At 55.9% G+C, this 16,229-nt stretch overlaps 1 protein-coding gene across 3 annotated transcripts in view; it reads left to right on the top strand.

Moving 5' to 3' along the window:
* The window catches only part of KDM2A (lysine demethylase 2A), a 93,945-nt gene extending 80,886 nt beyond the window's left edge, over window positions 1–13,059 (top strand). For all 3 annotated transcript variants that reach the window (XM_004598198.2, XM_004598199.2, XM_058662749.1), the window contains 9 exons: window positions 2,093–2,176; window positions 3,972–4,241; window positions 4,741–4,872; window positions 5,810–5,899; window positions 8,674–9,383; window positions 10,708–10,871; window positions 11,290–11,448; window positions 12,181–12,396; window positions 12,697–13,059. In XM_004598198.2, the coding sequence (XP_004598255.2) occupies window positions 2,093–2,176; window positions 3,972–4,241; window positions 4,741–4,872; window positions 5,810–5,899; window positions 8,674–9,383; window positions 10,708–10,871; window positions 11,290–11,448; window positions 12,181–12,396; window positions 12,697–12,878 (2,007 nt within the window). In that variant the 3' untranslated portion in view covers window positions 12,879–13,059. The remainder of the gene's footprint in view (window positions 1–2,092; window positions 2,177–3,971; window positions 4,242–4,740; window positions 4,873–5,809; window positions 5,900–8,673; window positions 9,384–10,707; window positions 10,872–11,289; window positions 11,449–12,180; window positions 12,397–12,696) is intronic.
* The last annotated feature ends 3,170 nt before the right edge of the window (window positions 13,060–16,229 follow it).

The following is a 16,229-nucleotide window of genomic DNA, read 5'->3' as shown; positions in this document are numbered from 1 at the left end:
GTGACGCAGCAGCATTGTTCGCAGGCACAGGAAGCCGCGGCTGAGCTGAAGGGCTCACGGGGGAGCTCGGAGCGCTGCACGCCGCTCCTCTGGCCGGGCGGGAGGGTTCCAGCCCGACCGCCCTGCCTTGTGTGTTCTGAGAGCTTCCAAGATTTTCAAGTAAATCAGGATTTTCCTAGAGACAGAAAACCTAACTCCTTCAGCACAACTTCTAAGACAGAAAACAAAGCAAAGACGCTGGGGAAACTTCAGCCAGGAGCCTCGGCAGCGCCCGAGCGACCAGAAGCGCAAGGTCAGGCGGGCGGTTGGCAAAGCCTCGCTGGTGTGGGGAGTGTGTAACTGCAGGGACTTTGTCTCGGCCAAGAGGGGGGAGAACTGCCTGAGGGCGAGTCCGGGACGATGCTGCTGTGACTTGGGGCTGCTCGAGCGGTCGGTGCACTTGTTACCTCACCTGGCGGGACCCTCACCTGGCGGGTCGCGCTGCGGAAAGGAGTCGCTTGTCTTTGGGGAACCCCCTCTCCTGCCTTCTCTCTCTGTGGGATGTGGGCCTGTGTTTGAATGTTCCTCAGTGCCTGGAGCCCAGATAGGCGTCAGCCGCTCCGCACTCCACCCCCGCTCTCCCATCCCAAACCCCCTCTGGTGAGGGGTGGTGGCGCCTTTCTCCGGCTTCTAGGGCCTCAGCTGGAGTCTGCCTTTTTGGGTGAAAGCTGGGCGTGCTGGCTCGAATGGCCCTGCGAAAAAGGCTTGGAAGGAAATCTGCATTTCCCTCCACGCCCACGCAGAGCCCGGGGACTGAGTCGGGTCTGTGTGAACAGCGGGCCCCCCACCTCCGTCAGTTCCCCACCCCCTTCTCTGTCCCTCTCGCCAGGAGTCTTACAGCGAGGTGTAGGCTGCTTTTGCCAATGTGCAGTTAAGTTCCTCTTCTACTCGCCTATCTTCTGTGCCGCTGAGAGTGGAAAGTCCCTGTTTGTGGACAGCGCGGTTTGCTCCCACAGAGGAAATGGGCAGAGTCCTGCTCCAGCGGGGCGCTGGGGGGAGGGGAGCCCTGGCTCCCAGCACACGTTTTGAATGGACCTGAATTTTTCACCCCAGAAAGATAAGGAGTCCATACTGGAGCCCCGTGCCACGTGGCACCACACCCCACCTCTTCACCCCCCACGCAGTGTGGAGCCCGCAGGAGGTGCCAGGATAGGGTGCCATAGCAACACGAAGTAAATAAACCGGCTGCAGATGGAGTCAGTTTGGGGGAAGGTGAGCGGCATCTGGAGACTTGGCCAAATGGGTCTGCCTGGGAAGCTTCCAGGGTTAGCTGCAGGGTCCTTCCAGGTCCCTGCCCCCGGCCTGGCACAGGCCTCTGAGGTGGAGGAGGAGCGAGTCCTGGCGTAAACACGGGGCGGCCGGCGGGCTGCTCAGTCAGATCCTCCCGTGCTGGGCACCGCCTGGGCAGGCTGCGCCAGGATTTGCATTCCTTTGCTGTTGGCCTTGCCTTAGGGCTGCTCCGGTCAGAGGAAGAGAGATTTCAGTCTGCTGGAAGGTTGGGCTTCTGAAATTTTTAAAACATAAAAGGTTTCTTTCAAAATAACAGTTGACCAGTGTGAGACACTTAAGTGGTAGTAACTACTTTACTTTGTAACATTGTTCCCAGTCATTCAGACTTGATTAGTTAAACTGTTACCTGTAAGATTGCTCCTACCCGGTTAGAGGTGTGTGAGAGAGATGGGAGATTGAGTGTGATTAGCCTTAGAACTACAAATCCTGGGTTGAATCACGACTCCTCAGGCTCTGGTGTTCCTCTCATTAATTCAGTGTTAGTCAGTGTGCTCACTGCCGCACCAGAAAGCAAAACTTCATAGAGTCCACTTAGGAACCTGAGGGCGACAGTGTGAATGTGTGGCATTGCTTGACCCACTAGCCAGTTGTCTCGGTGTGAGTTGGGGGCAAAGGTTCAATTTGAACTCTGGATAGGAGCACAAGTTTTAGCAGAATCTGTGAGGGGGACTTAAGCAGTGGCTGTCGTCCCCTTTTGTGGCTGAGGAGCTGGGGTGGAGGGGTCCATGGCTCGGTGCTCACTGTGCCCCACTCTTGCCTCTAGGTTTTACTGGAGGAGCTTGCCAGCAGCGATCCCAAGTTAGCCCTCACTGGCGTCCCTATAGTACAGTGGCCAAAAAGGGACAAGGTAAGAGACTGTTTTCATTGGCTGTTGGGCTGCAGACTCAGGTTTGTGCGTGGGGGGCGGGAGGACTAGAAGCAGGCAGCTTTTGGTGCATTGACACAGGCAGTCAGAACCTCCTGATTCGATTGGTTTTTCGCTCCCAGGTCAGGGTGGTTGTCCGTCAGAGGTGTCTCCCTAACAGAATTGTCAAACTGGGGGGGCTCACTGTAGATTCATATGTCGAGCTTTGTATTTCTCTCTTTTTTTAAAGATTTATTTATTTTCATTACAAAGTCAGATATACAGAGAGGAGGAGAGACAGAGAAGTAGATCTTTTGTTCAATGATTCACTCCCCAAGTGACCCCAACGGCCGGCACTGTGTCAATCCGCAGCCAGGAACCTGGAACCTCTTCCTGGTCTCCCACACATGTGCAGGGTCCCAAGGCTTTGGGCCGTCCTCAACTGCTTTCCCAGGCCACAAGCAGGGAGCTAGATGGGAAGTGGAGTTGCCGGGATTGGAACCAGCGCCCATATGGGATCCCGGTGCATTCAAAGCGAGGACTTTAGCCGCTAGGCCACGCCGCCGAGCCCAAATTCTGGAGATTTTTCAACACAGTGGGTGAGCGCCTCTCTGACCCAGTGACTCAGCTATGGTCACGGATGTGGTCTAAACCTATTTAAAATAATCACCTGTATGTTTTTAAAAGATGAGGGGAGATTTGTTTTTTGCTACAGGGAGGCCATGCTTTCAGGATTCCTGGAATGGAGATTTTTCAATTTGGAATTGGAAAGTGAAGAAAAGCCTCACCGTCAGCTGGTAGCCCCTCGGGCCTCTACAGTTGTATTTTCCTATTATGCTCTGCCAGGCTTATATATTAAATAAATGATAGTGTCTCTTTCTGACCAGGAAGTAAATGAGGCCTCCCTCGCAGGTTCCCTTCCGTGGGTGTGCTGGCAAAGCAGGCTCATTCAGAACCCTCCTCTTCCTTCATTCCTGGGAGAGGAATCCCACATAACCTCAGAACAGTCTAGACATTTCTGATGACGGAGGCTTGGTGGAGAAGGTAGAAGGTGTAGACCCGGCCCTCGCATTACCCAGAGATGGAGCCCGGCACTTGCCCTGTACCAGGCCACACGCTTGGGTGCAGAGCTCTTGAAATGAGCAAGGCCAGTTTCTCCATCAGGTGGGTTTCACTTTGCTAGGGGTCCTATTCTGAGTAGTCGATGAGGAACTCCAGGAGGGGAGCACCTGACGGGCTGGCAGATCTTCCTGTAAAAGTTGAGGTGGTGGGGCCCGTCGGCATGGCCTAGCGGCTAAAGTCCTCGCCTTGAACGCCCCGGGATCCCATATGGGCGCCGGTTCTAATCCCGGCAGCTCCACTTCCCATCCAGCTCCCTGCTTGTGGCCTGGGAAAGCAGTGGAGGACGGCCCAATGCATTGGGACCCTGCACCCCGTGTGGGAGACCTGAAAGAGGTTCCAGGTTCCCGGCTTCGGATCTGCGCGCACTGACCGTTGCGGCTCACTTGGGGAGTGAAACATCGGACAAAAGATCTACTTCTCTATCTCTCCTCCTCTCTGTATATCTGACTTTGTAATAAACTGAATAAATCTTTTTTAAAAAAAAAAAGTTGAGGTGGAGAACATTGGAGTTTTTGCAGGCCATAGGCGCAACTTCTCAGGTCCACCATTGACACGTGTAGGCAGTCCTGATTTCTGTGACAGCAGCCCAGCGTTTGCCCAGCCTGGGTGTGGGTACACTACCATGTAATAGATTGCCCTCTCGACAGAGTTGACCTCACTGCTCTCTCTCTCCCAGCTTAAATTCCCCACCCGGCCGAAGGTGCGGGTCCCGACCATCCCCATCACCAAGCCTCACACCATGAAAGCAGCTCCGCGGCTGACGCCTGTGAGGCCAGCTGCTGCCTCCCCGATCGCGTCAGGAGCCAGGCGGCGGCGAGTGCGATGCCGAAAGTGCAAGGCCTGCGTGCAAGGAGAGTGCGGCGTCTGCCACTACTGCAGGGATATGAAGAAGTTCGGGGGACCTGGGCGTATGAAGCAGTCCTGTGTCCTCCGGCAGTGCTTGGCAGTGAGTGGTCTGCTGGGGAAAGAGCTTGGGAGGCGGGTGGCAACGCCAGAGGCCCTGCAGTGCACGCAGTGGTCGGTGAGAGTCCAGAATTGGAGAAAACGGTGATGCTGCCTTTGTGTGCTTCCTGGATCGGAAGGAAAGGATCTATTAGTAAAGTTATCTGATTAATACTTTGGCCTTATTCGCCCTGTTTTTAAACAAGGGACTATTTTTTGAATGGCGAATCACTACTGTCCCCTCTCTTTAAGTGGTTTAGAGAGGACCTGTTTAAACAGATCAGAAGGACCTGTTAAGGCCAGAACATGCCAGCTGGAAAACAGTCTGTTGGTCTCTCATTCCTGTGCAGTTGTGTGTGTCCCCGCCTCGTCCCCAGGGATTTTTTTCCTCCCAGAAACCTCTGTTTGCTCCACCCTATAGAGACAGACAAAGGAAATTCCCCACCTTTAGTTACAGGCAGACAGAGATGATGTGGCTGAGTCTGCTGTCTTGTCCCTTGTAGCCGAGGCTGCCTCACTCGGTCACGTGTTCCCTCTGTGGGGAGGTGGACCAGAATGAGGAGACCCAGGACTTCGAGAAGAAGCTCATGGAATGTTGCGTCTGCAACGAGATCGTTCATCCTGGCTGCCTGCAAGTGAGGAGGGCCCGGGACCCTGTGGGGGCAGGCTGCCCCCAACCTGCCTGGGGAGGTGGGGGCTGTCTGCACACCCTCAGGGTAAGGGGGGACAGGAAGTAGACTTGGCTCCTGCGTGTATGTTCCCTGGATCCTCATGGGGCTGCGCGCTCAGGGTCAGGCCCAGTGTGTAGCCGAGGAGCTTTAAAAAGCAGTAAGGACCTGGAGGCCTTGGCCTCCAGGGTGGGGTCAGTTGGCGTGGCATGGGTCCTGGCTTCCCACGGATTCTCAGCGATGCTTGTGTGGTGTTTGATATGCCATCCAGGGCACTGCAGCTTCACGTATATTCACAGCTTAACCTTTAAGACAGCCCTGGCAACTGACTTGTTGTATTTCTTCCTGTTTCTTTTGAAGTACCTGGGGCTTGAATTTTCTTGGCCAGGAAGTGTCCAATAGGACTGCTTCCAGGCCAAGCATGATTATAAAGCATTGTCAGTTGGTGAGAAGCAGCCCAATCTCAGAATTGAGAACATGATGTCCCCGATGACCCTGGTGGTCAAGACCAGGCAGCCAGGATAGTAGCAGGTGCTTTGTGGGCGCTGGTTGATATGTATATGATGTAGGATTCATCCTCCACAGCCCACTAAGGTGAGTGGGGTGTCCGTTCCCATTTTGCATTCTTGGAACCCAAGCACAGCTATGGCCTACTGGCAGTGGCCAAGTTTGGTGTCACTGTCATGAGACTTTCAGGAGAGCAAACCTTAGACCAACACAGGCACTCCTCATGGAACTTCACTTTGATCGGATAACCCACCGGCAGGCAGGGCAGCAGGAGTTAGTCTCCCCACACAGATGCGCATGTTTGAAGTGATAATGACCAACTTCTCGGCTGTATGCTTTGTTCGTGCTGACTGAGAGCAAGCCTTTCTCTTGCTTTACCATCCCTGTCTCCCTGTAGATGGATGGAGAAGGGCTGCTGAATGAGGAATTGCCAAATTGCTGGGAGTGCCCTAAGTGCTACCAGGAGGACACCTCGGAGAAGGCTCAGGTAACAGACCTTTCCCAACTGCACTGCGCTGCTCCATCGGCATGCCATGTCGATGTTGAGGGAGATTATTTTGGGCTGGTTTGATATCTTTTTTTTTCCTTTTGTTAATTTGTTTTTTGGTGTTTTTTTTTTTTTTTTCCCGCTGTTTGCATTGTTACCACTTTTTTTTTTTTTTGGTGAAGTCAACTTGTATCTGAAAATTCTGGAGATTTTTTTAAGATTTATTTACTTTTATTACAAAGTCAGATATATAGAGACGAGGAAAGACAGAGAGGAAGACCTTCCGTCCGATGATTCACTCCCCAAGTGACCACAACAGCCGGTGCTGTGCCGATCTGAAGCCGTTACCCAGGAACCTCTTCCGGGTCTCCCACGTGGGTGCAGGGTCCCAGTGCTCTGGGCCATCCTTGACTGCTTTCCCAGGCCACAAGCAGGGAGCTGGATGGGAGGTGGAGTTGCCGGGATTAGAACCAGCACCCATATGGGATCCTGGGGCTTTTAAGGCGAGGAGGACTTTAGCCGCTAGGCCACGCCGCCGAGCCCAAATTCTGGAGATTTTTAGTGCTTTCTGGGGCCTAGAAAGCATCTGGCGTGTTTGAGGAGGGCAGTTAGGGCAGCTGACACTACTGAGGAATGTAAGTTTATGGGAGGAGGCCAGAGGCCATGGCCAGCACGTACAGGTGGTGTGCCCGAGTTTCCAGTTAAGCAAGTCCACATTTTTTGTCTTCTTTGTGGCCTTCCAGAAAGTTCTGCCTCTCCCTTAGAGGGGTGTAGCACCATGACCTTGTCCCAGATCAGCCACAGCTGCCAGCCCAGTTGATGCCAACAGTGTGGATGAACCAGAAGGATTCTGGTTACTGGCCTGGCACTCATAGAAGCAGCAACTGGCCTAGTGTCTGTCTTCAGGCCCCAGGGTTTTCTGCAGAGATCTACCACGGCACCCAGGAAGTAGACTCAAGAAAATGTCTTCCTTATTTGAGAGGCAGAGGGCAAGAGATCACTGGATCACTCTCAGTGCCTGCAGTGGGCCGGGCTGGGCTGGACCAAAACCAGGAGCCAGGATCACCCCCGTCTGTCTCCCTGGTGGGTCACCTATTGCAGCATGACCTGCTGCCTCCTGGGTACACAGTAACCGGAGGCTGGATCGGATTTAGCTGAGCTCAAGACTCAAATCTGGGGTGCAGGTGTCCTAAGCTGTGGCAAACACCCAACCCTAAATTCATTTGAGGGCAAGGATTTCTGGGGCTTACTGGTTTTAAACTACTTCTGGTTGTTTTGAGTAAGATTGGTTTTCACACTCCGAGTGGTGACAGCAGCCATGACAGGGCCTGTCTGAACCCAGGAACCAGGAGCTTCATTCAAGACTCTCACATGAGTGGTAGGGCCCAGATATTTGGACTGTCTTTCACTGCTTTTCCCAGAAAGCTGGATTGAAAGTGGAACAGATGAGACTTGAACTAGTTGTTACTGGAAATACCAGCATCAAAGGCACGAGCTCACCCTGCCGTGCATGTCACGGGCTCTGCATGATCACATTGATTGTGATACTGTGTTCTGGGATGCCTTTAGCTCCTCGTCCATCTTCAGAGATCAAGCAAGGGGAAGGAGCAGAGAGCAGAATTGTTGCTTAGGAACACAAAATACCTCCTTAAGAAAAGGAGGGGGTGCACTGTGGTATAACAGGTTAAGCCTCTTAATTCCAGCATCCTGTATGGGCATCGGTTGGCGCCTCAGCTACTCTACCTCTGGTCCTGCTCCCTGATAATGCACCTAGGTCCTTGGGCACGCCTGCGCCCACATGGGAGACAGATGAAGCTCTGTGATCACTGCTTTGTCCTGGCCCAGGCCAGTCATTATGGCCACTTGGGGAATGACCAGCAGATGAGACCTCCCATATGAATGCTACTTTGAGCCATAGCTGTTCTACTAACAATGCAGCTCCCTGCTGATGCACCTGGGAGACAGCACACAATAGCTGAAGTCCTTGGGCCCCTGCCACCCAGGAGAAAGGCCTGGAGGAAGCTCCTGGCTCAGTCTGGGGTGTCGCATCCGTTTAGGAATGAACCAATAGAAGACTCCCTCTCTCTCTCTCTCTCTCTCTCTCTCTCTCTCCCCCTCCCTCCCTCCTCCTTTTAAATTTTTAAAAATATATCTTTAAAAACAAGAAAGCACTTCTGTTGGGAAGAAGAGCTAAAAATGACCAGACTTCATGGGGGTGGAGTTATGATCTGTTTAAAGAATACTTTTATCCTGGGAATTAGAATCTGGAAATGGGGGGGGATGTTGATTAGAGTATTATATGGAACCAGGTGGCCCAAATTTGAGTCTCCCTCCTCAGGATTTGGATATGGACCTTTTGTCACAGATTGGTTTCCCAGGTGATGCATGCGAGGGCTTTAGGCTTCGCGTCAGCATGCTGTGAAGTTGAGTCAAGTAGCCTGAGCACTCGGCGCCAGTGGCCTGCTTCTCTCTAACCCCCTGGGAGCAGCAGTGAGACCCTGTGGGTGTGCCAGGTTGGGGAGCCACCGGCCCGTATGCCGTAGAGGACCCACAAAATCACCTGGGCTGACCTTGACAAGTCAACGCCGCAGGCAGGCCTGGAAATTCAAACAGTTTACAGCAGGCTGGTTTTGAAGCTGGTGCTTTGTGTGGCCCATGAATGATCTTTGGCAGGAAAATAAGAAAGCCCTTCTCCCATATCCCCCCCCCCCCCCCCGTGGTTGGGGGTCTGGAGGATGACGGCTCTGATACCCCTTCTCTGGGCCGGGTTTCAGAAGCGGAAAATGGAAGAGGGCGACGACGACGCCGTGCAAGCCAAAGTCCTACGGCCCCTGCGGAGCTGCGACGAGCCCCTCACGCCCCCGCCTCACTCCCCCACCTCCATGCTGCAGCTCATCCACGACCCGGCTTCCCCCCGGGGTATGGTGACTCGGTCATCCCCTGGGGCTGGCCCCAGCGACCACCACAGTGCCAGCCGGGATGAGCGCTTCAAACGGCGGCAGTTGCTGCGGCTGCAGGCCACAGAGCGCACCATGGTACGGGAAAAGGAGAACAACCCCAGCGGCAAAAAGGAGCTGTCTGAAGTTGAAAAAGCCAAGATCCGGGGATCGTACCTCACTGTCACGCTGCAGAGGCCCAGCAAAGAGCTCCACGGGACATCCATTGTGCCCAAGCTGCAGGCCATCACGGCCTCCTCTGCCAACCCGCGCCATTCCCCCCGCGTGCTAGTGCAGCACTGCCCAGCCCGAACCCCACAGCGTGGGGATGAGGAGGGGCTGGGGGGAGAGGAGGAGGACGAGGAGGAGGAGGAGGAAGATGACAGTGCAGAGGAGGGGGGTGTGGCCAGGCTGAATGGCCGGGGCAGTTGGGCTCAGGATGGAGACGAAAGCTGGATGCAGCGGGAGGTCTGGATGTCTGTCTTCCGCTACCTCAGCCGCAGAGAACTTTGTGAATGTATGCGAGTGTGCAAGACGTGGTATAAATGGTGAGCAGGGATTCAGGGGGTCAGGAAGAGGGCTGTGGGAGCAGGTGTGGAGCAGCAGGCTCTGCGGAGCCCCGGGACCCAGGCTGTTGCCCAGGCTGTGGGCCCTCTGACAGGTGCCGATGGCCTTAGGGAGATGGGGCCCTTGCCCGCTCTCCCTGCTCCGCACTTCCCCATCTGTCTTTGCTGGGGGAGGGCAGCTGATTTGGGGAATAGGCATGTACCATTTTTACTAAAACTGCGGAGTCTTACAGACTGCATTTCTCGCATCGAGTTGGCTGCGCCCCTCTGGTGTGGGTAGCTCAGCCCCTGTGCCTGAGGGTCATGCAGTGACCTTAGCTGAGCCCCTGCTGTTGAGGCTGTCTGCGCAGCAGGGAGCGGGGCATGCTTCCCCCAGGGACCGGAAGGTGCAGTTGCGCAGCTGGCTGACTTGGGTCTCTTTCACAAAAACTAACATTTCTTTTCCTGCTGCATGGTAAACACTCGGGCTTGACCATTGCTGCTGGTCAGCAGCGAAGGCCTTTCTGCGGGGATCGATGCAGCTTCTGTCCCCTGTGTGGGTCACACCCTGTTACAGGAGTTCTCGGGGACATCCTTACCAGCGGCACTCACCTCGGAACCTGCTGGAAATGCAGATTCTCCAGAGGATTCCAGGACTTGCTGCTTTAAGAACCCTTGCTCTGGGCTGGCAACTTGATTGTGCCGCAGGTCGTAACGTAGGCCATTGGTGAAATTTTTAAAAGACCTGTTCTTTTGCAAACCCAAGCGTATTTCCCACATGCCTGGCTCTGCCCTTAGTTTCTGGCCAGCAGCCTAGGCACCTGGGTGCTCGGGGACCGTATCGTGTGAACGGAGGCCTGCAGGGCACAGCGGTCTGTGGACACAGTGGAACAGCAGGCCTCTCCCTTTCACACTGGGTGTGGACTGGCTGGAATGTCAGGAGAGAGCCAGGCTAGAGTTGAGACCGCTTGGTTGAGTCGCTCCTGCTTCTCAGAGGACACCTGCTGGCCTCGGGCAGTTGCCAGTCACTCTCTAGAAAGAGCCTTGTGATGCTGATGCCAGACTTTGGCCTGGCGTGCCCCACAGCTCTGCTCCAGAGTCGATGGGCTGAACTACTACCTGACACTGGGTATCCAGAGAGCATGGCCATGTTGGCCTGTTCCCTGACTCACAGTGACAGGGTGTGATCCTGCTGGGCTTGGACAAGGACCTGGGGAAGAAGGCCATGCAGGTGCTCTGCTTCCCCAGAACTTTCCAGAGGCTTGTGGTGGGAACTCCACTGCGGGGAGCATCAGCTAGAGTAACAGCTTCTTCCCTTCTGGCACAGGTGCTGTGACAAGAGACTCTGGACAAAAATTGACTTAAGTAGGTGTAAGGCCATTGTGCCCCAGGCGCTCAGTGGCATCATCAAGAGGCAGCCAGTAAGCCTCGACCTCAGCTGGACCAACATCTCCAAAAAGCAGCTCACGTGGCTTGTCAACAGGCTGCCAGGTGGGTGAATGCCCAGGCCACAGCCTGTGCCGCTGCGGCCCTCTGGTGAGAGACCCACACCCCGCCTCTGCAGGGCACCCCCAGGGATAAGCACAGAAATGGGGTTGGGTGCTAGGGCCAGCCTGCAGGTCTCCACAGCATGCGGCAGTCACTCCAGAGGAAGCGCAAGTCAGTTGTAGCCTTGGGCAAGCCCCCAAAGACAGGAAGTCCCTTGCTTTTGCATTGTTCTGGTAGTAGCTAAGCTGTCACCATAACACCCAGACTCCATGGTGCACCATGGAACACCAGGGGAAGACTAGGGCATAGTCCCCTGCACTGGGCATCCCTTCCCTTGGCTGGGCTCAGCTGGTCAGTTGGAGCTTTGGGCGTGCTGGTAAACCGTGTGTGTAGCTGAAAGCCTCTCTTTATGCTCCCCCAGGGCTGAAAGACCTCCTGCTAGCTGGCTGCTCCTGGTCTGCGGTCTCTGCCCTTAGCACCTCCAGCTGCCCCCTTCTCAGGACCCTCGATCTTCGGTGGGCAGTAGGGATTAAGGACCCGCAAATCCGGGATTTGCTGACTCCACCAGCCGACAAGCCAGGTATGCTGTGGGTCTGCCTCCCGCTGGGATGGCTATGTTGTGGGGCACACTTGGTCTTCAGATACTCAGGCCATCTTAGGAATGATGCTGCGAAAGCCTGGAAGAGAAAATGAGGCCAGAGTGGTGGGCTCTGTGTAGGTACAGGTAACTGCTCGGAGTGGCGGGCTCCGTGTAGGTACAGGTAACTGCCCGGAGTGGCGGGCTCCGTGTAGGTACAGGTAACTGCCCGGAGTGGCGGGCTCCGTGTAGGTACAGGTAACTGCCCGGAGTGGCGGGCTCCGTGTAGGTACAGGTAACTGCCCGGAGTGGCGGGCTCCGTGTAGGTACAGGTAACTGCCCGGAGTGGCGGGCTCCGTGTAGGTACAGGTAACTGCCCGGAGTGGCGGGCTCCGTGTAGGTACAGGTAACTGCCCAGAGTACAGAAGCCTGAGCAAGTCTCGGAGGGCTTCATGGTTGAGGTGAAGTGTCAGAAGCCGTTTGTGAGACTGTCTGGAAAAGTGTGGGGGTGTAGGAAGGGGTGGAGCATTCCATGCATGCCCGCCTAAGTGAGACACAATCTAGCAGCTGCGTTTCCTAGAAACTACCCCCACACAGGCTCCCTCCCTGGAGGCAGGGCTGGGTGTGGGCAGTTCTGCTTAACCCCTTCCGGTCCGGGGAGCCTGGCCAGCAAGTAGCCGCTGCCACCTGCAGCTTTGGAGCTGGCTTAGGGAATTCACAGTGTTGGTCTTGCAGGTCAGGACAATCGCAGCAAGCTCCGGAACATGACTGACTTCCGGCTGGCAGGCCTTGACATCACAGACGCCACGCTCCGCCTGATCATCCGCCACATGCCCCTCCTGTCCCGACTCGACCTCAGCCACTGCAGCCACCTTACCGACCAGTCCTCCAACCTCCTCACCGCCGTCGGGTCTTCCACGCGCTACTCTCTCACCGAGCTCAACATGGCAGGTGAGCTGCCATAGCTGGGTCTCGCTGGCTCCGTCCTCCGCATCCGAGCAAGGCCCTGGATCTCTGCTGTAACAATGGGAGACTGAGTGTTTAGCCGCTGCCCACAGTGTGTCACCCCAGCTGCTGCGTGGTTGGCCGCTCTGCTTGCTGCCTGGCCTGGGACTCCCTGAGCTAGGGGCTGCTGATGGTACTTCTGGTCTTGGAGCCAGGAGTGCTTTCAAGGGGCTCGCTGAGGAGACCAGGGCGTTGGTGCAGCTGTGCGTGGGCGCCCACTCTTCCTCACCACCACTCTCCCTGCAGGTTGCAATAAGCTGACAGACCAGACCCTGATCTACCTACGGCGCATCGCCAACGTGACCTTGATCGACCTTCGCGGCTGCAAGCAGATCACTCGCAAAGCCTGCGAGCACTTCATCTCAGACTTGTCCATCAATAGCCTCTACTGCCTGTCTGACGAGAAGCTGATACAGAAGATCAGCTAAGGCACGCCCCGCCCTGAACAGGAAACCAGCTTCCCCAGGAGTGCTGCTCCGCCCCGCCCTCCCACAGTGGCACACGCCCTCTCTGCTCCCTGGCCCTCGAGCCACTCCCCTGTAGGTGAGGTAGAGAGGGTGGGGGACTGGCTGACCCACCTGCTCCCCCTCCTCAGGAACAGGGCTAAGGAGAGGGGGAGCGCGGGCTGCTGTGGCGCCCGCCTGCCATCCTGTCCAGAGGCCAGGCTCACCTTGCGGGGTGTTTGTGCGTGCGTCACCTGGCCTCCCTGCCCAGGTCCCAGCAGTGCCTGGTTCTAGCAGACTCCAGGGAAGAAAGCAGTTCTCCGGGTGGCTTCCAGTGCGTGGCACTCTCCCGCCACTCCCAGCGTGTGCACAAGGGGCCCGCAGGCCCGGCGGGTCACACTGGTGCTGTAGAGCGTGCTCTGACTCGCCCTCCCCGAGTATGGCACTGTCCGGTGCCCGTTCCTTCACACGATGAGCTGTCCCTGCCGGTCCCACCCCAGGCTGCCCACCGAGGCTCCGGGAAGCCCTTGTTGCACTTACTGGGGTTGAAGCTCTTTCAAGGAGCGAGAACTGCCTGCCCCAGGGACACCCCAATTCACTCCTGCCCCAGGCAGATTCTGAGACAGGCACCACCTCCTAGTGCCCCCTCTCACCTTCCACCAACTGCCCTTCTCCACTTGTCCTCATTCCTGCCTGCACAGAACTTTCTCAAAGGCCTGGGTGCAGCCCTGGAGCTGCAGTCGGGGGAGGGGGTGTGCATGTGCCTCGGTGTGTGTGGCTGAGTGTCTTACATGTGTGCGGGGAGGGGGAGTGCACCCCAGCGCCCTCTGTTGAGCCCCGTCAGCTGCCCCTCTTACTTTGCATTCAACGGCCTGTCCAAAGACCCTCTCTCTAGGGCAGCGGAGAGCTTTTGCACTTTAAAGACGGAAGGAAGGGTGGGAATGCCGGGGTCAGTGTGTATGTGTGGGGGATCCCAGGCAGCCGCAGCTGGGGCTGGGCTGAGGAAGGCGCTGCGAATTTGCACTCTGCTCCCCTGGGAAGGATGCTGATAGCACAAGCCTGCTCTGCCCCTGCCTGCCCCTCCACAGAGCCCAGTCTCAGGCCTTCCCCGCCCCCGCCCCCACCCCCGCTGCTGCCCCAAGGAGAGCCACCACCTGCCCCCGCCACTTGCAAAGCAATAGACACCCTCTTTGCCCCCGGGCCCCGTGGGTGTCACTGTGTCTGCTTCCCATCTGCTGGGTCCGGGCTGCCATGTGGAGAAAAGGCGGGGACTTACCCAGAGTGCCTCAGTCCTGGACCCTGGGTGTGGAGCGGAGTCCCTGCCGGGTGCTGACGACCTGCCCCTGGAAGCCCCCGCCTTTGCTTGCTCCTGTGGAAAGCACCGCAGAGGTGACTTGGTTCTGTTGGGTTGTCTTTTACAAGGGGGGTGGGGGAGACCCCCTGGAGCAGGGATTGTGCCTGGAGAGTGCCTCAGCCTTCAGGACGGGTCACCCGCAGAGATTTCCAAGCTGATGGGTTATTTTGGGTTTTGGATTTTGATGTTTGTTTATTTGGAAAAACAAGCAGCATTTTTACCGTGGAGCGAGGAGCGGAGGCCGCCACAGCCCGAGGCCCCAGTGGGCTTGACTCGGTTTGGACTGTGAGGGGGAAATGGTTTTAGGGGAGAGGGTTGGTCCACGTGGAGGAAGCACACGGCGGGGCCGGGCCCTCAGACTGCAGGACCGGCTCCGGCTCCATCTGCAAGCACCAGGGCGGAAAAACGCAAGGGAAAGGAAGGAAATTTATATATATATAATATAAAATCACTTGGTGATTAAAAATAACTGCTCCATAAATAAAACTCCTAAAGTCACTATGTTTAAAGGGTTTGGTTGTGTTTTTTTTTTTTCCAGAGAAATATTGTAAATATATATATTTTTTGTTGCCGATTTAGAGTCGATTTCCAATGTTGTGCTCAAAGATTTTAAATTAAATGTAAGCATTAAGGGGGTGAGTCTTCAGCTATCTCAGCACCTGACCTTGGGCTCAGCAGGCCAGGGACGAGGGAAGCTGGCTGGGGTTGCTCCTCAGCACCTGCAGCTGTTGGTTTTAGAAGGGCAGGGCCGTCCTTCCTCTGATGCGTGGGAATGGGAGATATTTGTGTAATAAAATTTTTAAAGATTAAAAAAGAAATAGCCTCCAGTGGGAGATATTTTGATTTGGGTTTTGATTCTTTTGTTTTTAAATAAAAAAAGGCTTTAAAAATAAAAACTAAACCTCTTCTGCTTTGGGGTGTGTGTGAGAGCAAGAGAACACGGGTCGGGCCGGTGCAGTGGCTTGGTGCCAAAATGCTGCCCTTGCAGCTCCCTGCTTGTGGCCTGGGAACACGGCGGAGGATGGCCCAAAGCCTTAACCCTGGACCCTCATGGGAGACCAGAGAAAAGTCATGGCTTCCGATCAGCTCGGCTGCAAGCCTTTGGGGAGTGAACCAAAGGACGGAATGAAAAATGAATCTTTAAGAAAGCAGTGCAGGTCAGCCTGCTGGATGCTGGCCACAAGGCCAGTGGCCGCAGAATGGGAGGCCTGTACAGCCGGGAATCCGCTCACTTCCACAGGGAGGCAGGCATGACACCACTGTCCTGCCCATGTCCCTAAGTGACCATACAGCCCAGGCCCTACCCTAGCACTGTGTGCCCATAGTGTCCTGCAGCAACGGATCCTGTGGGGCCCAGTTTGGCGCTGGGCTGGGACTCCCCAACTCACACCTCCCCAGTGGAGAGGACCAGCCTGGAGGGCCAGGCCCCTGCAGCCACCAGCAGCCTGACCCCAGCTGTGGCCCCGCTAGCACCCTGTAGTTTTTCATCTGTCCACTATGGCAGGGGCTGGGCGGACCGGAAGCAAGACCAAGCCCTCCGACGTGGGAGGGGAGCTTGCAGCTCCTGTGAATTCCACATCAGACCTTTGCACATGACATAGCCAGTATCTGGGGCTGAGGGGGAGGTCCCAGCTGCCCCCCAAGCCTGTTCAATATCCTCAAACACCGTGGCTCCCAGGAAGAAAATCTCAGCCAATCAATGCCACAAAGACACGGGAGAGACCTAGAAAACCTCAGGAGAAAAGGAGCGTTCCAGCGAGCCAACCACTCCTCGGCCTAACACCCACGCATTTTAATCTCAAAGAAGCCCACGGAGGCAGGGCTCAGAGAGGCGAAGCAACTTGCCCAAGGGGCGCTGCGGTAAGAGGAGCAGGAGGTGGCCTGGGGGTCCGACACTGGACGGGCCCGAGGTCCCAGGGCAGACCGCAGCACAAAGTCCATCGCTGTCCATAGGACCGTCCGCGTGGAGGACGCACGAGCAC

Source organism: Ochotona princeps, chromosome 4 (genome assembly GCF_030435755.1).
Source record: "Ochotona princeps isolate mOchPri1 chromosome 4, mOchPri1.hap1, whole genome shotgun sequence".
Lineage (NCBI taxonomy): Eukaryota > Metazoa > Chordata > Mammalia > Lagomorpha > Ochotonidae > Ochotona > Ochotona princeps.
The sequence above is the reverse complement of the archived record's forward strand: the minus strand, read 5'-3'. Positions and strand labels throughout refer to the sequence as shown.